Source organism: Xenopus laevis, chromosome 7S (assembly GCF_017654675.1).
Source record: "Xenopus laevis strain J_2021 chromosome 7S, Xenopus_laevis_v10.1, whole genome shotgun sequence".
Lineage (NCBI taxonomy): Eukaryota > Metazoa > Chordata > Amphibia > Anura > Pipidae > Xenopus > Xenopus laevis.
The window spans coordinates 27315247-27337036 of record NC_054384.1 but is presented as its reverse complement, the minus strand read 5'-3'; the positions used below and the strand labels follow the sequence as shown (position 1 = coordinate 27337036).

Here is a 21790-nt window from a genome sequence, read left to right as displayed (position 1 = left end):
CGAAGGAAAATCGTTCGATCGATGAATTAAAATCCTTTGATTCAAAGGATTTAATCGCTCAATCGAACGATTTTTCCTTCGATTGATCGATCAAACGAAATGCTGTAAATCCTTTGACTTCGATATTCAAAGTCGAAGGATTTAACTTCGATGGTCGAATATCGAGGGTTAATTAACCCTCGATATTCGACCCATAGTAAATGTGCCCATAGGTGTTTTTGCCATTAAGACTCAACTAGAAGCACCTGGAGCCCCAGCACTGAGTGGAGGCTATTGGGGATGCCAATGGTTGTAGTTTAGCAACAGCTGGAGGGATGCAATAGGGCATTACTGATTGACATTGTTTTTTTCATGATTAGTTTGGGGCCCTGTCTTTCCAGAATAAATCTGGGGCCCTGTCTTTTTTTGTAAGCAATGAGTGATGGGTTTCTTCTCCACTAACACTAGCACAGCTAACATAAAATACATAATTCATATTAATTCAATTAAGCTAAAAATGATTCTTCAGGCGTCTGCAGAAATAAAATTAGAATTAGGGCAGTACCTGTCAAATAAATGTCTGGAAGGAGAAAAAATATTTGGTTTCACCTCTAACATATGATATTCTATTACATGACAGATAATAGCCTTGCGCGTGTGTAATTATCAGCAGAAGTCTCCTGAGGTGCTAATTCTTTCTTCTTTTCAATTTAATTAAATACCACAGTGTTAGCTCTGCTGAGGAAAAATGCTACATTTTAAACATAACTCCTCAAATGTTAGATTTTTTTCACAGCTACTTCTGTACTGGTATCACACGCAATCACAGGCCTGCCACAGATTGCAAATAGATTAGTACACACTGAGCCACATGAATGGCACCAGTCGAAGATACAAAAACTGCTCCACATTTTTGTTATATGGCACTTTGACATCAATTTCTTTGCTGGAAAAATATAAATAAAAATGTGATGAAACTGAAAAAATGCAGAAAAAACACTAACATCATTATTGCAATCACAAATATTTCTGCAGTTTTGTGAGTTTTAGTGCAAAGTTAAATGACTGCTGTTGATAAACATGTTGACTATTATATAATGATATTTATTGCAGGTCAGATCACCAGGACCTTTAATGGCCCATTTGCTCAGTAAATCACAACCTGTGTATTTACACTAACAGTCATTGGTTCCTTTATATTCTAGATTGTTAGAATAACTGGATCTTATATCACATATAAGCCATTACCCATTATCCATGCCAGCCCTTTCTTGATTTTCATGATAATAAAAGTATTCTGTCATTTTTCAGAATAACCTTTGCCAGGGTAGAGAGCTGATTATTCACTATACCATATGTCTACAAAATTAAGATTGTAGGGGGAATCCACTACCACCTTTGCTGCATGCCCTCACAATGAGGCGAAAATGGGTTTGGGTGATCTTTGTATGTTGTTTATAAGTTTCAATTGCTATTTTTGGTAATCACTTGTCCTTCACAGACAGTCCTAGTAGTGCAGATAAAATCTGTGAATATTGGGCAAGGTGTATTGCAATACACAGGTTAATGCTGAATTGAAGCTGTTTGGGTGTTGATGGCACAATGGATAGATAGCATTACTGCCTGTATGGTTATAAAGGATTTCATTTAACCAGGTCATGGTATGTCTTGCAGAAGTAAATACATGCAGATATTAGAGGCAATAATATCTGGTAGAAGTAAATCTAGATTCACCCCACCTACATTGACTGGGTCAAAGCACTATACCACCTTCTAATAGTTAGGGTATGGACTAACGCTATGCTCTCTAAACCCCTTATTTTAAGTATGGGTACTAGACAAGAGTGCCCCCTATTCCCCCTGCTATTCACTCTGGCCATGGAACCCATGGCCCAGTGTATTACATTTCTAAATGCCATAGAGAGTTTGAGACTGGACCCGCTTAAGAAAATAATCTGATGATGTATGTATGCTGGTGATATTGTCCTCTATTTGGCCAATTCAGATCAAGCACTATCCCTAGTACTACAGGTAATTAACGCCCACACTGACTATTCGGGCCTTAAAATTAACTGGACTAAATCAGTATTCTTTCTAATTAATTCTCGCCTGCCTGGTGTACCCAGCCACACTCAAGGGTTACAATGGGTTGGGCATATGAATCTACGCTAATCTAAATAAATTTGTAGAACTCAATGTAAACCCAATCCTTAGATCAATCAATTTAGAAAAAGATTGAGCTATGGGAAAACCTTCCTCTATCACTTATAGGGACACATTAACTTGTTTAAGATGGTGATACTGCCTAAATTAACATGTCTTTAGACAAGCTCCCGATTGTGATGCCAATATCTAACTTTGCAAAAATTAAAAGCCTTATGCTTACACTATTCTGGTATCATAACCCCCCCCCCCAGACTAGCTCTAACTACACAGACCCCAATTAAATGGTGTGAGTTGGTGGCCCCTAATTTACATTTATACTATCTGGTGACACAGCTTACAATAGCAAGGAACTGGGCCACACCCTCTATAACTAATGCTGCAACTATTCGGGAGGCTCAAGCTGTAGGGCGACAGTAGGTGCCTAGCAAACAGCACTACAACTTTATCCTAGACTTTAACACACACACCTCTGTGGTGTAACCCCCTTTTTAAACATTTAAAATGCTAACAGATCTGCACGAATGGGTGCAATGCAATATCCTTGCTGACATATAAGTGGATGGAACCCTAATGGCCTATCAGGATCTTAATATTATTATTCCCTAACAAAATGATCTTTAGAGGTAATGATACACAGTGAGAACCTTGCAAACTTTCTCTCAAATTTTTGTGCACAATTAATACTGGTGGGAAGTAGGGATGTAGCGAACGTCGGAAAAAAAGTTCGCGAACATATTCGCGAACTTGCGCAAAAACGCGAGCGGTTCGCGAACGGTTCGCGAACCCCATAGACTTCAATGGGAAGGCGAACTTTAACATCTAGAAAAGACATTTCTGGCCAGAAAAATGATTTTAAAGTTGTTTAAAGGGTGCAACGACCTGGACAGTGGCATGCCAGAGGGGGATCAAGGGCAAAAATGTATCTGAAAAATCTGCCTGTGTGTGCTTGGAAGAGATAGTGTAGGGGGAGAGCTGTTAGTGATTTCAGGGACAGATGATAGTAAGTTTGCTGGCTAGTAATCTGCTTGATACTGCTCTGTATTGGAGGGACAGAAGTCTGCAGGGATTTGAGGGACATTTTAGCTTAGGTAGCTTTGCTGGCTAGTAATCTACTGTTCTCTTTAAACAACTGCCATACGTTGACCTTGTAGGCATTGTTTGCCCAGTTTTTTTGGACGCAGCCACTGAAGCACAGTTGCCAGAAAAAATATGCCATATAAATGCTGAAAATAGTCATTTTTCGCCATTACGTAAAATATATTATGGCTGCTTGAAAAAAGTGACTCCGGTGTTTTTTCTGGAGACGGTAATATTATGGATATTTAGACAGAATGGGAACAAGGTCACACAGCTCGATAGCGGGTTGAAGAAAACACTGTGCAAATAATGCCTACAAGGCCAACGTATACACTACTACAGCGGTGGATACGGATTACGTAAAATATATGAATGCTGCTTGAAAAAAGTGACTCCGGTGTTTTTTCTGGAGACGGTAATATTATGGATATTTAGACAGAATGTGAACAAGGTCACACAGCTCGATGGCGGGTTGAAGAAAACAGTGTGCAAATAATGCCTACAAGGCCAACGTATACACTACTACAGCGGTGGATACGGATTACGTAAAATATATGAATGCTGCTTGAAAAAAGTGACTCCGGTGTTTTTTCTGGAGACGGTAATATTATGGATATTTAGACAGAATGTGAACAAGGTCACACAGCTCGATGGCGGGTTGAAGAAAACAGTGTGCAAATAATGCCTACAGGGCAAATAATGCCTAAAAGGTCAACTTATACACTACTACAGCGGTAGTAAAATAAAAAAAAAATGAATATTAAAAAAAAAAATTAAAGTTGGTGCTGCTGAACTACTAGGAGCAGCAGATTAGCACACCAGTCCCACTCCCCACACTGCTAGACTAATAGCACTGGGCTCTTATAGTAGTAGTAGTAGTAGTAGTAGTAAAACAACAAAAAAAAAATAAAAGCAGTCCTTACAAGGACTACTGTTATTGCAGCAGTCAGCAGATGAGATCAGAAGCAGGACAGCTGCCCACTGCAGCTACATACAGAGCACTGCAGTAGAAGGTAGATTACTAGCCAGCAAAGCTACCTAAGCTTAAATGTCCCTCAAACCCCTGCAGACTTCTGTCCCTCCAATAACAGAGCAGTATCAAAACGATTACTAGCCAGCAAACTTTCAACTGTCCCTGAAATCACTAACAGGCAGCAGCTCTCTCCCTACACTATCTCTTCAGCACACACAGGCAGAGTGAAAAAACGCTGCAGGGCTTCGGTTTTTATAGGGAAGGGGAGTGGTCCAGGGGAGAGCTTCCTGATTGGCTGCCATGTACCTGCTGGTCTGGGGTGAGAGGGCAAAAAAAAGCGCCAACAATGGCGAACCCAAAATGGCGAACGTCGCGCGACGTTCGCGAACTTCCGGCGAGCGCGAACACCCGATGTTCGCGCGAACAAGTTCGCCGGCGAACAGTTCGCGACATCTCTAGTGGGAAGTGTATCATTGAATAAACTGTAGACTAAGTGGCAACACAATATCCGCCAGATAACAATAAAGCACACGGAAGACATACTAGACTCTACCTTTGAAGGGAACATTGATAGTAAAGACAGAATGATGCAATTAAACTTCCTACATAGGGTGTAACTCACTCCACAAAGACTCCACAATATAAACCCTGGCTTATGCCAAGAAGGTCCCAGGTGCCAACACTCCACTGCAAACTTTATTCACATGATATGGGAATGCACTAAAATCAAATCATTCTGTAAGCAGGTAACGTAGACGATTAGAGCAAAAATTGATATCCTACTCCCAATGGACCCTAAATTAATATTACTTAACATAGTAGAGGAGGTGTCACCTAGAAGGGCACAGCGTACGCTAGTCTCCATATTATGTATGTATGCCAAAAAAGTGATGGCAATGCACTGAAAATCCAGTCTATACAAGCATGGAGGCAAGTTACATAGTTACATAGTTAAATCGGTTGAAAAACGAAAAAAGTCCTTCAAGTTCAACCCCTCCAAATGAAAACCCAGCATCCATACACACACCCCTCCATACACTCACATGAATTCTTTATACCCATATCTATACTAACTATAGAGTTTAGTATCACAATAGCCTTTGATATTATGTCTGTAGGGATGTAGCGAACCGCCGATAATGTGTTCGCGAACGCCGTTCGCGAACACCGGCAAAAAATGCGAACAGTTCGCGAACAGTTCGCGAACTTCGAACATCCGAAAATCGTTCGATTCGAACGATCGAAGGATTTTAATCGTTCGATCGAACGATTTTCGTTCGAATCGAACGAAAATCGTTCGATTTTAGCGACCGAATGGTCGAATGGTCGAACGATTTTGACGCGAACGCCTATTGGCGAACGTCGCGCGACGTTCGCGAACTTGCGGCGGACGCGAACAGCCGATGTTCGCGCGAACAAGTTCGCCGCAGAACAGTCCGCGACATCCCTATATGTCTGTCCAAAAAATCATCCAAGCCATTCTTAAAGGCATTAACTGAATCAGCATCACAACATCACCCGGCAGTGCATTCCACAACCTCACTGCCCTGACTGTGAAGAACCACCTACACTGCTTGTCTAGTCTGAAGGGGTGGCCTCTGGTACGGTGATCCTCTGTATGGGTTAAAAGGTCCCCTGATTTTTGTCTATAATGTCCTCTAATGTCATGTCCCCTCGCAAGCACCTTTTTTTCCAGAGAAAACAACCCCAACACTCATGATTCAAGTGTAATAAAAACTTACCCTGTTGGCCTCTTCTCCCGAACTTCCGGGTTCCTAGGGCGCGCGGCGCACCACTGCTTTATTTAAAGGCGCAGTCATTACGCCAGTGCGCAATGGCAAGAAATTTGAAAGTATAAATAGCTTGTTAAAGCTTTGAGCTATCTGTTCTGATCCTGTTTTGATTCTGATTGATTCCTGTTGTGACCCCTGCCTGGCTATTCGACTATCCTGACTTCTGAAACCTGACCCTTGCCTGATATCTGACTTTGATTCTGCTTAACCCCACTGATATGACTTCCTGGTTTGACCCTTGCCTGCCTGATTACGTTTACTCTCTGCCTGCCTCGACCCGGCCTGATCTGACTACGATTCTGTCTAACGCCTTGTACCACGACCTTCTGCCCAAAGACTTTTGCTTACAGTTGTGCCCCTTTGTTTGTCCACAACCCTCGCCTTGCACCTCTCATTATAAGACCTGGCGGCATCTGAATAGCTGAGGGCTCCTCCCGAGGCCAAAGGCGGCTGCTACAGGTAGAAGCACGAGACCAGGCTGCTTGGCATCGGCTCTGGGTTTAGGGTGCCAATCGTTAAGACATTAACGGGGGAATGTATTAAAAATCACTAACGGAAAAATTATTCGCAATGCGAAAAGTTATGCCGCGAACAAATTTTGCTTTGTGCGAATTTAATATGGCTTTTGCAAGCCCGGAAACTGTTTAGCGACCACTTCCGTTTGCGAATTTTATAGTTTGCGCCAATGCGCAGTCAATGTAATAAAACTTCTTACTGAAAAAGTCGTCATGTTTGCTCCAAAAGATTACGACACCTTCAAGCACTTCTTATTAGTGCGCAATTAAAATTCGCAATGCAATAACAGTTTAAGGAACAATATTACATTGCGAGATGTGGATTTTTAGTCTTATTGGTGCGAATTGTTTTGCTCTTTGCGACTTTTATTACATTCCCCTGTAAGTCTTCCATCCCTCTAACCAATTTAGTTGCACGTCTCTGCACTCTCTCCAGCTCATTTATATCCCTCTTAAGGACTGGAGTCCAAAACTGCACTGCATACTCCAGATGAGGCCTTACCATGGACCTATAAAGAGGCATAATTATGTTTTCATCCCTTGAGTTAATGCCCTTTTTATGCAAGACAGAACTTTATTTGCTTTAGTAGCCACAGAATGACACTGCCCAGAATTAGACAACTTGTTATCTACAAAAACCCCAAGATCCTTCTCATTTAAGGAAACTCCCAACACACTGCCATTTAGTGTATAACTTGCATTTATATTATTTTTGCCAAAGTGCATAACCTTGCATTTATCAACATTGAACCTCATTTTCCAGTTTGCTGCCCAGTTTAACAACTTAGACAAATCACTCTGCAAAGTGGCAGCATCCTGCATGGAACCTATAGTTCTGCACAATTCAGTATCATCTGCAAAAATCGAAACAGTACTTTCAATGCCCACCTCCAGGTCATTAATAAACAAGTTGAAAAGCAAGGGACCTAGTACAGAGCCCTGTGGTACTCAACTAACAATGTAGGTCAAATTAGAAAATGTTCCATTTACCACCACTCTTTGTAGTCTATCTTTTAGCCAGTTCTCTATCCAGGTACAAATACTATGTTCCAGGCCAACATTCCTTAATTTAACCAGTAACCTTCTGTGTGGCACTGTATCAAATGCTTTAGCAAAGTCTTAGTAAATCACATCCACTGCCATCCTAGAATCGAGGTCCCATTTACACCTTCTCATAAAAAGAAGTGATAGAGAAAGCTGCTGTATTCCTCTGTACTGTATAAGATTACGTATATGAGAAGGGGCTGTCCCTGAAAAAAATTATAAAGTATGGGAGTTGTGGATATATAAATAGATCTAGAAGTGGATTAAAACCTTTATATGGAAGGAATTTACAAGAATAATTGGTAATTTAGGGGCAACATACGGTTCAAGGTAGTAATTCTCAATATCTCAGTGCCACAACCTTTCTGTTCCCAACATATGTATGCAGATTTTGAAATGAAACATTTAGAAACAAGACAACACTTTTGTTAATTTGTTTTGTTGTTTTTGAAATGTTTTTACTTTTTATTGTTAAAACTCAGCAACATGCAATACTGATACTTTATTGAGCATGTAAATGCACACCATGCAGTTGTTCGATAAAGGAAATGTTGAAAAAAAGAGGTTAATCTAGAGCAACTGGATTTGCTGAGTAATCAGTGAAGACGTTTCACTACTCATCCGAGCAACTTCTTCAGTTCAACATTGAACTCAAAATGTTTTCGATGTTTCGCAAATTTTTCGGTGAAGCGATATGGGACAGATTCGCTCATCACTAGTCTTCACTGATTGCTCAGTGAAGTGAAGTCCAGATGCTCTAGATTTACTTCGACCAGATTTTACTGCCTGTAGTATCTGCATGTTTAAGTTACATTTTACTACTGCCTTGTGACCATGTATAGCTTGAGTTTATATTAAATATGGGAATACCTAATCCAGCATTCAGATCAGGATTTTACCATCCTTTGCTGGATTTTGATTCAACCAACTCCTTAGTGCCTAGACAAACTGAACCTAAACCCTTAGGGATATATTTATCAAAAAGTGAAGTTAGAGATCGCCACAGTCCTCTAGAGTGAAATTCCGCCCCTCTCCATTCATTTCTATGGGATTTTTAAAAGAGCATTTATCAATGTGTGAATGTTAAAGTTCATGCTTTGAAAAATACGCCTTTCAAAATCCCATAGAAATTAATGGAGAGTGGCGGGATTTCACTCTAGAGGACTGTGGCGATCTCTAACTTCACTTTTTGATAAATATACCCCTTAAAGTCTTGTTACAACTCAAGGTGACAGGGGCACATTTACTAAGGTCGAGTGAAGGATTCAAAGTAAAAACACGTATTTTTTTGGGTACTTCGACCATCGAATAGGCTACTACGACCTTCAACTATGACTTAGATTCGAACGATTCGAAATAAAAATCGTTCGACTATTCGACCATTCGATAGTCGAAGTACTGTCTCTTTAAAAAAAACTTCGACTGCATACTTCGGCAGTTTAAACTTACCGAGGTACAATGTTAGCCTATGTGGACCTTTCCCCATCAGTTTTCTAAGGTTTTTTTATCGAAGGAAATTCCTTCGATCGATCGATTAAAATCCTTCGAATTTTAGCGAAGGATTTCATTGTTCGATCAAAGATTTTTCCTTCGATCGATCGATCGTAGTATTTGAGGTAAATCTTTCGAATTGGATATTCGAAATTCATAGGATTTTACTTTGAGGGTCAAATTCGAGGGTTTATTAACCCTCGATATTCGACCCTTAGTAAATGTGCCCCTTTGTTTTCAGACAATGTAACTATTTTTGAACTTTGCGCCTATATTTATTCACAAATAATGTTTGGGTGTACTTAGATATTCAGTTTTTGTGGAGGGTTTGGTATTTCTCTGAATAATAAAAATGGTTCGGTGAATCACTAATATTGTGGACAGTGAAAGCCTGTTGTCCACGTTGAATTAAGTAGGTTCTATGTAGTCACTTGATAGTCAAGAGGTGGTGAAGTAGACTTCAGGGAACATAGGGAACATATCACTTTTTCCCATTTATGGAGATGACCTAGGTTATAGTGATCCCCTTCTATGCTAGAGCTGCAGGTGGTTACGCTATCTCATATCCACACATAGTGGAAGGGCACCTAAGTGTCTCAGATGTCCTTCCACATATACTACACATAAGCCCATACACATACTATACATCCAGTAGAGGATCTACTCACCAAAGTCACTTGCACAAAGTTGCACCCTCATTGTTTCAGACTTCTGTTCTATCTCACACTGAGTGCAGATCTTGGTCACTGTAATAACAAAATGACAGACGATCAGTTAGTTCCTACAGAAAGCATAACATTTATAATAACAGTTCCACAATGCTGTGCAGCAGGAAAGCCAGACCTTTGCGGCTGGTTCCCTTAATACGAAATAGTTGGCAGGGACTGTTTGGCTCATTGCTAAATTTATTAGCCACCATTTTCACATAATACATGGCACAGGCTGTGGCACACACTCCACAAACTGCTATTGTGTATCAATTTGCTTAATGTGTTCACTAGAGACTAGAGCTGTGCCAAATTAAAGGTCACTTAACTTGCTTTGAAAGCATGCACACTGTTCGAAATAACTACTCAGCTGTGGCGGTTGTTTTTTTTCTTTTTTCGAAAATCAGTCAGAATCTGGCTCTTTTTGGTGGTCTTTTTAAAAGCATTTTTTGGCTTCAGAGTTGTTATAATGAGCAGTGGAAAATGACAGCAACAGATTGTACAGATGGGACTAACTAAATTCTTAGACACTAGGGTCATGTTATTACATTGTATAGTTAGAGGGCAGTTAGGGTGCTTTTGGGTCAGATCCCATAGAACTTTGCAGTGATGGGAACTGGGAAGGGGCTACCTCACAATAATTGGGGGCCGATGCATCAAGGGTCGAATATCGAGGGTTAATTAACCCTCAATATTCGACTGGGGAATGAAAATCCTTCGACTTCGAATATCGAAGTCGAAGGATTTTGCGCAAAAGGTTTGATCGAACGATGGAAGGAATAATCCATAGATCGAACGATTCAATCCTTCGAATCGAACGATTCGAAGGATTTTAATCCAACGATCGAAGGATTGTCCTTCGACCAAAAAAACTTAGCCAAGCCTATGGGGACCTCCCCCATAGGCTAACATTGGGTTCGGTAGCTTTTAGGTGGCGAACTAGGGGGTTGAAGTTTTTTCTTAAAGAGACAGTACTTCGACTATCGAATGGTCGAATAGTCGAACGATTTTTAGTTCGAATCCTTCGATTCGAAGTCGAAGTCGTAGTCGAAGGTCGAAGTAGCCCATTCGATGGTCGAAGTAGCCCAAGAAACACTTCGAAATTAGAAGTTTTTTTCTTCGAATCCTTCACTTGACCTTGGTGAATTGGCCCCTTGATCTTCATGATCCTCATATGACCATTATTGCCCCCTTTAGTTAAGCTAATGGGAAAATCAGCAGTGTGTGTGTGTTACGATTTACTGAATCTAATCTGATTTGTGTACAGAGACACAAAGTAAAAAAAAGAGCACTTGTGGAGCAAAATTGTGGGTCACCTACCACCTACCCCAGAATGTTTTTTTTTAATGCAGGTGCGGAGCCTGTGCCATCGAATGTAAGATCCTGTATTAGATAGACCATAACTTTTCTACAACCTGTAAATATAGCCTCATTACGGCAATTTCTGATCTCATACAATAATCATATTTATATCAACATATTTATAACAGAACTGATCAATATGTTAAATCACCATCATTATACAACAAGGTTTGTATGAAAGCTATGCTATATTTTTCTACTTTTCTTTTTCCATGAGTCCATCTTAGCACTATTGCTAGTATAGTCAATGCAGGATGATTGGTAGTGATTAACGAATTTGTCCCATTTCGCTTTAACACGAAGGTCGTGAAGGTCGGGAAATTCGCGAAAGGGGGCGAAGAATTGGTGTAACGCGAATTTTAATGCCGACGTTGAATTTATTCACCGGTGGCGAAACACGCAATTTCGCTGCAAATTCGCGCCTGCCGAATAAATTCACCCATCACTAGTAGTGATCTCCCACTAACTTTATTGCGGTGGTTTTTATAATATTTCATCTAACAATATTAGCCTTACCTTTTTTATGCAATAACCCCATTTGCAAAATGCTAGACACTGTTTTAAAGATTTAACAGTTGGACTGGACTTGGACAATCAAGTACAGTCTGTGTTGTTGTTTTTTATGCAATCTGAGATAGAAGGGGAACAAATTCTGTCTCTGCCAATCACTGGTGTTATAGCAAGGAGTCACTGAGGAAGCAGAATGGTTTATAGAGGTTGTACAACACAGAGGGACAGAGAGCAAAGGTGATAAATAAGGGGAAGTAAAGGGGCAAATTCACTAAGATTCGTAGTTGCGCCAGCGTCCGCTTTGCTGAACTTCGCCAGGCGTATTTTCGCCAGCACTACGCAAATTCACTAAAATCCGAAGTTGCGCTCAGGGGCAGCGTAAGGTTGCGAAGTTGCACTAGCGTGAATTCGCCAAGCAAAGCGAAGTTACGCTAGCGATGCTTAATTTGCATACGGCGCCAAATTGAAGTTACAATGGAGGGATATGTAGCATCACTACAAAAGCCTGGGAAACCTTCAAAACACCAAATAAAGTTTTTATTTTGCCCTACACATGTGCCCACTGTATAGTTAAGGTACCATGAGTTAGGAAATGTAGGGGGGAAGGAGGGTAGTCCCAAAAAAAATTCGATCTTTTTCAGCCTATCACCCATAAAAAAGAAAAAACGCCAGCGTTTTTTTGGGACTTAGAAATTTTTTTAACTTTTTTTGAAGCAATCCCTATCTACTCTATTGCACTTCACCTGGTCTGAGGTGGCGAAGGAAGTCTGGCGTAAAAGGTAGCGTTCAGAAAAATGTGCGCGTCCTTGAATTTGCGTAGTTACGTCCGTTGCGCAAATTCGCCAGGCGTAAGGGTGCGAAGTAACACTAGCGAATTTACGCCAGCGTCCGTTAGTGAATCGGCGAATTAACGAAAATGCGCTACGCTAGCGAATTAAAGCTAGCGTTAGGCGCTTCGTCCTTTAGTGAATTTGCCCCAAAGTATTTCTTTATCTGCTTTGCTATAATATTAATTCTAGAAGTTTTGTTTAGTAATTACAGACACAGTAAGTGCCTGGTATAATTCTTCGAAAATGACATCCTTTTTTATTGGGTGCTGCTCTGACTCAGTAACTTTATATTATTAAAGGGAGGGGTAACATAGGGGGTAATTAGATATTTGTATTTTTTGAATATGGCTAGAATTATTCCTATTCTGTACCTCATTTTGGGGGCTTTTGAAAGTTACATAAAAACCAACTGCAGAATAGAAAACTGCAAAAGAAGAAGTAAAAAAAAGCCAGATACTGAGGTTTGTGAAAAGTGAATACAAAGCGAGTTAGTACTTATCTAAAGTCATTTTGTTCGCTTCCATTACCCAAGAGTTGTGTGAAGTCTGTAAACTTTGAATAAGCCCTCGAAAGGAACGTGTCACTCTTTACATTCGGCAATGTGTCTAATTGCAAAGGATTTATCATCTGAAGGCCCTGATAAGAAGTAACATGACTATAAAGTGGAATCCATAGAGCAAAAAGCCTTGAGGCAAAGTTGGAATGTGGCGTTGGCTGAGTGCGGAGAAGGCTCCATGTTTATCAGATTGTCAGGCAGGCAATCTTTCATCACCTATTAGTGTTAGAAAGACACTTCTATGCACAGGCACCTGCTGCACCTCACATTTCCAGCTTGGAAAGAAACATGTCACTCAAGGCATGTACTCAACCATAGTGTAAATGATTAATGGACTGCGTGCTTGTGGAGGCACTGTACTGTGAATGGAATCTGATTTTACAAAAATGGCATATCCTTGTATATGTTTCTTTTATTAGACATATTAACACTAGCAGCATTACTAGCTTCAAAGGGAAACTTTTGCAATACAGTCCTCTTTTATTCTTCAGCATCTGAAGCTGAAGATGTGAGACATTCAACTAGATATCGATTATGTTGATACCTTTGTCTTTTCTTAGGAACATCGTTATTCTTTGATGGATCTCAGTGTTCTGCACCTTTAAGTTTGACAAATGCACTTCAAGGATTGTCATTCTACAGTTGCCACCATTGCACTGCTCAGCAATTCAAAAAGCCAACCTGTTCTTCTTTTGGTTTATCTGGGATATTTGGAACAATTGCAAATATATTTCATGGAGGAAGCTTCATGGGTGCAGTCCTCCAAATGTTATACCAGTCCTGCTTTCTAGCAGAAGGACAGAATAGCTAAACAAGTCACATGCATCATGTAACACCTTTAAAAAGTAGACAGCAGCTCTATGTTCCACTCACACATAGCTGAGAAGGAATTTGAGGGAACATTGGCAGGAGCCATATGCACAGCATGAAATAAGTTATCATCACAATTGTCTATAAAGCTTAGGACTAGTATGTCTAATGTCACACATCTGTGTGTGTTTTTTGTATAGTGGAATCCTACCTACTATGGGGCCATCAATGTTGTGCAATCTCAAAAACAAAAGTGCAGCCTATCCCCATTCTTTCATAGCGGCATTATCTGTGCATCTTTACAACGGAGCCAGCAATTTTTTTTGTGTTGAATTAAATAGTTGTCTAAAGGGCCAGCATCCCTATACCATTTGATTGTTTCTCTTTTGCCTTGGCGAATGATCATCAGTGTTCAGAAGCCCCTGAGAGTTTGACATCTCTGTGTGCAGGCCCGGATTTGTGGAAAGGCAACCTAGGTCCGGGCCTAGGGCGGCAAGATTTTAGGGGGGCGGCATACTGCCCAACCACACCCACATTTGTTCAAAAACACTGGGGATGCGCTGGAGATACAATAATTTTTTACATTTCCTGTGCACCAATCCCCATTGCTCCTGTTCCCCTGGAGGGGACAGGGGTGACGAACGGTAGTGGGCCTAGGGGAGCCCACTATGTAAATCCGGCCCTGTCTGTGTGATTATTTGCAAACTCAACAAATTCCTCTAACATTGCCTTTCCTATAGATTTCAGAATCACAATGCCCTTAAGGGAATTCTACACATATTCACAAGGAATCGTCAAATCAAACTAATAACAAGTTTAAGAGAAGTGGTCCTCAGACTTTGAGGGTGGCCCCTATGCTTGTAAAGGACAAGAAAAGTCTAAGAAATTGGGGGAAGCAATTTGTTTTCTAACCACAGTAATACAAAATCCCCTTGGGCTGGTGTACCTCTCCTTAAAAATAACATCCTGGTTACCTTACCCCAGAGAGCTCCACCACCCCCCCCACTCTTGTGCCCCTAGGTGGAGCATGCAAAGTACTGGACTATCTTTGAAGCTTGTATCACAAGGGAAATCAGGGCCTGTGCAACCGCCAAAGAAAAAGAGGTGGCAATTTTGGTAAATTTGTACACCTCTAAAAATGAAAGGCACGGCAGATTACATTTTCAAATTTGGATATACAAATAAGACTGCTTTTGAATTTGACCCCTACTTAGGTACTATACATGCCAAGATGGGCCTGCAGTATGGTCAAAATCAGCCCAAGCTAGCCAGACACATTTAGGCATAAGTATATAAAGACCTATTTGTCCAGATTTTAACTTGTGTTATGCTAATGTTTTTTTTCTACTTCCAATAAACTTATAATTAAAAAAAATCCAAATATAAAACATTTATTAAATAAAATCATGGGAAAAAAAGTAATGTCTTATATTTTTATTCTGTTTGTTGTTGTCAATGGGTCGAAAAATTGGAAAAACTTGCACTGAAAAAAAATCCTTATATCTGCCATAGATAGCTCCCATTGACTCCTTTGAACTCAGCAGCTTTTAGATGCCAAAGTCTTACATTCCAGTTTTACATGGGTTTTTTGTGCCATTTTTGTGCATATGAATTTTTGAAAGCCTAATTCAAGTTCAGTTCAATTCATTTTAGCGTTTAGCAAAAACACTTTAGCGTTTTGATGCAAAAATTAGAATTGGATTGTTAATAAACAATCCCCTTAATGTTAATGTCAATTAATATGTAATATTGGTAACACAAAAATTAAAGTAGAGTATTCATTAGTGGCATTTTGTAAGGGACACTGTCAGCAAAACTGAGAACAAGTGAGAGCTGTATATTCTAGTTCAGTGTTGCTTTATGGCTGGGAATCTAAATACGGTATCAGCTACAATCTCTGATGCTTTGATTATATGACTCGTTAATTGCAGTCTTTATATTTACAGCACTGTAAACTATTATTGTTTTTTATAAAAAAACACACGCAGTGATTTGAAACTATCATGCATGTGAGCCACATGAGCGCGTCTTATATGTGAACTCTGCACGGCTGAAATTTTGGAAAGTTTCCTAGATAAGCCAAAAATAAGGTGTAAATATACTACACTATATATTGCTATTTTGCTATACTGCTTGTTTCTCTAAGCTGTTTTAGCGCTGACTCCGTCCTAATTGAAAGAAGTTTTTGTCTATTGTACTCGGAGGAGAACGAGTCGTCCAGGAGCCGGCAAAGAAAGGGGGACTCCAGGAATCTTTGGATAGACTATTTGACATTTGAATTCATGTCCAATTAACTACATGAAAACCAACCTTTTATGATAAATTCTTTAGTGACATAGTTACACAGGTGACAGATATCCTCATTCATCAAGTTCAGTTTTTCACAGGGGGTCATTGACCTAGAGGAGGCTCTTTCCGACTGTTTAGGAAAAGTAAGCGATTATCTTTAGTCCCTTAGTAAGCAGAATAATGATAATATTTCAGTCGTTTCGGAAACCCCCAATTAAGGCTAGGGCCAGACGGGGCTGACATCAGTCTGCTGAAATCCACAGGCCAATTTCAGCCCCCGACTGCTAGCCAAATTCTCTTCTTATCCTCTTCAGTGTTCCCGTCCAGAAGCATTGTGCTGGCTCCAGCACAAAAAAACACTCTGTGGATTTTTACAAAGAAACGCAAGACCTTGCATTCTGTTGAGTGTCGGAGCCGACATAAGGCTTCCAGGCGTGAAGACAGCAGGAGATTCTGCTATCGGTCGGAGGCTGAAATCGGCATGTGGATGTCAGCAGGCTGATTTGAGCCCTGTCTGACTCTAGCCTAAAGGGGTTGCTGACCTTTGAATTAACTTTTTGAATGATGTAGACAGAGAAATTCTGAGACAATTTGCTGTTGGCTTTCATTTTTTTTTTATGATTTGTGTTTTTTTGAGTTACTTAGCTTATTATTTAGCTTATCTTTGCGTTTCAGCAATCTGGTTCCTAGGGTCCAAATTACCGTAGCAACCATGCATTGATTTTAATAATGGAAAACTGGAATATGCATAGGAAAGGGACTGAACAGAATAAAGAGGTTATTTATCAAAGTCCGAATTTATCTCAATATTTTCTGCTACAAACTCCGAACAAACCCGCTCGGGTTTTTTCCACTTATTTATTATTACATTTTGCCGAAAAATTTGCTTCGTGGGAAAAAATCTGATTTTCAGGATTTTTTCAGATATTTTATCAGATTTTCACAAAATATTTTTTTTTCAGGATTTTCAGATTTTTCACCCGAAAACTTCGGGTATAGCACGAAACCCAGTGCCAAAAAAATCATTGGGACTTCTCCCATTGACTTATATGCAACCTCGACAGGTCTGAGATGCCGGATTTTCAGGTTCAGACTTTTCCATCCTCGGGGGTTTAATCAATTGCAAAAAATTCATGATTTTTTAAAATCTTCTAAAAAAAAAATCTAGAATTTTTCATGATTTTTGCCTTTGGGGTTTAGTATATATCCCCCTAAATGTATAGCCTTACAGAGCATTTGTTTTTTTAGATGGGGTGTGATATTCTGAGCCAAGTTGGGTTTCATTTTTTATTATTTGTGGTGTTTGAGTTATTTATTCAGCTGCTCTCCAATCTGCAATTTCAACAATCTGGTTGCTAGGGTCCAAATTACCATAGCAACCATGCAGTGATATGAATAAGGGACTTTAATATGAATAGGAGAGGGCCTAAATGAAAGGTGAGTAATACAAAGTAGCAATAACAATACATTTGTAGCCTTACAGAGCAGGTCAGACGATGATGGCAGATAATTAAAAAACTATAAAAAAGAAACAATGAAGACCAATTGAAAAGGTGCTAAGAATTAGCTATTCTATACCATACTAAAAATGATCTTTAAGGTGAACCACCCCTTTAACTGTATTGCTTTACACATAAAAATTAGCAGAATGGTTGCAGGCAAAGCTATTGATTTGTTCAGTGACATGATGGAGTCAGTGACATGATGGTAACTGCTCCAAGCATTCATAGGCAATCCTTTAGTTATTAAAGAATTATGGCAGCCATGATCATACCCCTCCCACTGTGCAAGACATAAAATCCAGCTATACTTCTCCCTTGAACATTCTTCAGAGGGAAGAATAACCAGTCCATTCACCTTAATTATTGAAAAAATGTTCGACTCATTCCCCAAGGAAGTTGGTAAAAGTCATACATCTAGATCGTAGCGTGCCCTTGCTATCATGAGTGATATTAAAAGCCCAGTGACTGCCCTGGCAGTGCAGCCAGGTGTTACTCACAATAAGCACTCAAATCGTTTGCACACTTCTAGGTTCTGGCAGTTTTTATGTAGCTACAAAAATGTCTGGAACAGATTTGCAAAAATATGTTTTCATAATTGTGGCTTCAGTCCCACTCACATTGTGACTATCCAATATTTTTTTTTTTCACTGAATGAGTCATAATCTCTAGGCTTATTTTCTGAAAAAAAGGCTATCCAGGCTAAAAATAAGGGTCTCGTGTTCCAAGGGAATACGATCCAAAAAGCCTCTTTAGGGTAATGTGATTGCTTACGTTACTTCCTGCCGGGCATCCCTTTCTTTCTGACGAAACAGAAAAGTAAACTGTCAATGAAAAATGAAAAATCCCTCTCTAAAACAGTTTATTGGAATGTCATTTAGCTGCTATTAAATCACTTTGGTAAGTGCATCCCATGTCTGGCTTTGATATACCAGAGAGGAAAAAAAGTTGCCATTTTGTTGCGCCCCAGAAGAAAGCTTTACCTATACATTTTGGTTTGTGACCACTATGAAATGTAATGGTTTAAATTAAGCATTATCCAGAAAGTTCTGAATTATGTTTCTCCAAAGGTCACTGTTAAAGTACAGGTATGGGACCTGTTATCCAGGCTGCTCAGGACCTGGAGTTTTCCAGATAACGGATCTTTCAGTAATTTGGATATTCATACCTTAAATTTAGTAGAAAATCATTTAAACATTAAATCAGCCTAATAGGCTGGTTTTGTATCCAATAAGGATTTATTATATTTTTGTTTGGATCAAGTACAAGATACTATTTTATTAATACAGGGGGAAAAAATACTATTTTATTAATACAGGGGAAAAATTTGGATAAAATGGAGTCTATGGAAGATGGCCTCTACTGTATGTAATTCAGAGCTTTCTGCATAATAGATCTCATACCTAACATGATTTTTTTTTCCCTCTGTAGTAATAAAACAGTACCTTGTACTTGATGGTAAATAAGCTGCATACCATAAAAATCGCCATATTAAAATTCACACATTGCTATACTGGTGGAATTGTAAACAATGATGGAAATCTAAATATTTTGATATTATTAAATACAGTATATGTGTGTATAAATATACAGTTTGGTATGGTGCACACAGAAAACCAAAAAAATTTTTTGCCTGGGTGCCGGTTTAATAGATTACTAATATATATCAAGAAAAACAAACCGCACTCTCAGGACTTCTAATTGAGCAAAAAATTTGTGATTTTATTCAACGTTTTCGGCTCTACACCGAAGCGTTGAATAAAATCACAAATTTTTTGCTCAATTAGAAGTCCTGAGAGTGCGGTTTGTTTTTCTTGAGATATATATATATTTATATATATATATATATATATATATATATATATATATATATATATATATATATATATATATATATATATATATATAACTTTCAGACGAGTATCCGCACTCCAAGTCAATCTTAATAGAAGGAGGGGTGACCGGTAAATCGTGTATACACCAATAGTTTCCAGACCAGCACTCCCTTTTGTGTAAAAAACGTAACCTTTTATTGTTGCATAGTCAATACAATCACTTGGGGTGCCTAACATTTGGCACCCCCAAGTGCTGCAAGCCTTTCCTTCTCCTTTAAGAATGCATATGGCTGGTAAGGACCAGCAGTCTCTTTTATTCAATTTTAAAAAAAACTCCCCATAGGTATATATATATATATATATATATATATATATATATATATATATATATATATATATATATTGCTCTCTGCACTGGAACTGAAACAGCAACTGAGACTGGGAATTGCTAAATACAGTTTTTAGGATTTGGCTTGGCATAGAAAAGAGTTTGTGGTGAGGCTTACATTTCTTACTCTTAATAACTCCGTCCTTTTACCTCCTGAATTACCAGCACACCTCAGAACTTGCTGAAAGTTATGGCCAAGTAGTGAGATACTTGACAAATCACTGTTTAATGCCAACCCACTTATCTAAGGAACAGACACAGTTGTGAAAATAATTTACAGTAAAAGCTTTTGCAAGCCTATTAATGAGTCTACTCACCCTAATGTTTTCATTATTCATTCCAACATAAACTTTTCTTATAGCTGAAGCAGTCACTGGCAAAATAAAAAAAGTGCCAAGCTACCCTATTAAAGGTTAACCTGAAAGAAGCAGAAGGTCCTCAATAAACTGTACCAAGGTCAGACAGATGAAATTAAAATTTGAATAAGGAAATTCTTGTGACCTGTGTTTGCAGTTATAGCTAAATCTTTTAATTCTTCAAGAGCCCAGGAAGTGATAATGAGATGATTTGTTGATGTTCCATGAACTGAGCTGTAGGTGCTGTTGCATGGACTTCTAAACATCCCTTGGCCTTGGCTACAATGCAACTCATCCACTTTGCCCATGCCATTATGCCAAACAAAACAGACAGAAGAACCATCTAGGTTATGGCATCACTTATATACATCTTACATACTGTAGATCTTAAATGTCTCCCTTCAGTTAAACAAACTCAGGATCACAAACTTGTTTCACAGCTAATTTCATGCCAGGGAAACAGAGACATGTCAATTGGGAACTACAGCAGGTTGTAGCAGTAACCGGGTAAACTTTTTAAATGCATCTAGCAACTACCTGTTTTAATACATTTGGATAAGGGTAAAAACTATCATGGTCTGGGCTCCTTCACAAGGCAAAAGCTCTGCTTTCACACAGTGCTGCTAATATACTCTATTGCCCCCTGTAAAGGAATGGTTTTTATCTGGAAAATATGGGGAGAAGCTGGATAATTTGTTCATACAAGCTGTGCCTCTGCATTATAAACCAGAATTTTAGTTTGGGATTCAACCAAATCCTAATCCTGCATCTTTAGTGCTGGATTTCAAATATGGTGTTAAGTGCTGAGCTCTATGCCAGAGCCAGTGAACTCCTGTCCTTACCACATGTCATTGGGCAGGCAGCAATGTAGAGCTCCATTATGGCATGGGTAGTGGGCAGGACCGGGAGTGCTAAAAGGCTTCCCCCCTTAATGAATATTATACTGCCAAATGCAGGCAATGCTGTATTCATGGGGGGAAAACAGATCACTGCCCTACGTTTGGAAATATCTACTCAACTCAACAAAGTAAAGGGCTTTTAAAGTCTTTAAAATCATGTACTTAAACAAAAGTCAAATTGATTTGCATCCAGGTCACATCATTTCTGCATATTTAGTTACAGTAGTTCTACAAACAATTTAAGTCAACCCAAAGTGCCTTATCATCAACCAAGTACAAATGTGTGTAACTGTATATGGTTAAACCACAGACAAAGGGGGCATAATACTGTATATATTGATCACTCACCACGTGGAACAGGTGCACCAGCCCCAGACCCTCAGCTTAGGCAGTGGATAAACCAGCAAAATACAAAATGAGGGGTATCGGGCACTCCACATGGGCTGCCAAAAGTAAAGTTAAAAGTGTAATATTTATTATAGATTATCATCATCATCATTTATTTATTTAAATGGATTCATTAAAAAAAAAAAGGAACAGTATCTCCAATTGCCCTACACATTTATGATTATTTATGTTTATGTATATGGTTATTTAAGGTGATTTAAACCTTCCACAAAACTGTCCGCCTACATCCGATGGTTCTTTAAATAGAAGACCAAAACCTTAATTACAGATACAAAAGAATTCACCAATCATGATGCTTCTTTC

General features: G+C 39.2%; 1 protein-coding gene across 1 annotated transcript in view; it reads right to left on the bottom strand.

The window, feature by feature from the left end:
- sfrp5.S (secreted frizzled-related protein 5 S homeolog) overlaps positions 1-21790 on the bottom strand; it is a 51267-nt gene that overhangs the window by 24706 nt on the left and 4771 nt on the right. The window contains 1 exon segment of the mRNA NM_001094505.1: positions 9707-9784. Coding sequence (NP_001087974.1) covers positions 9707-9784 — 78 coding nt within the window.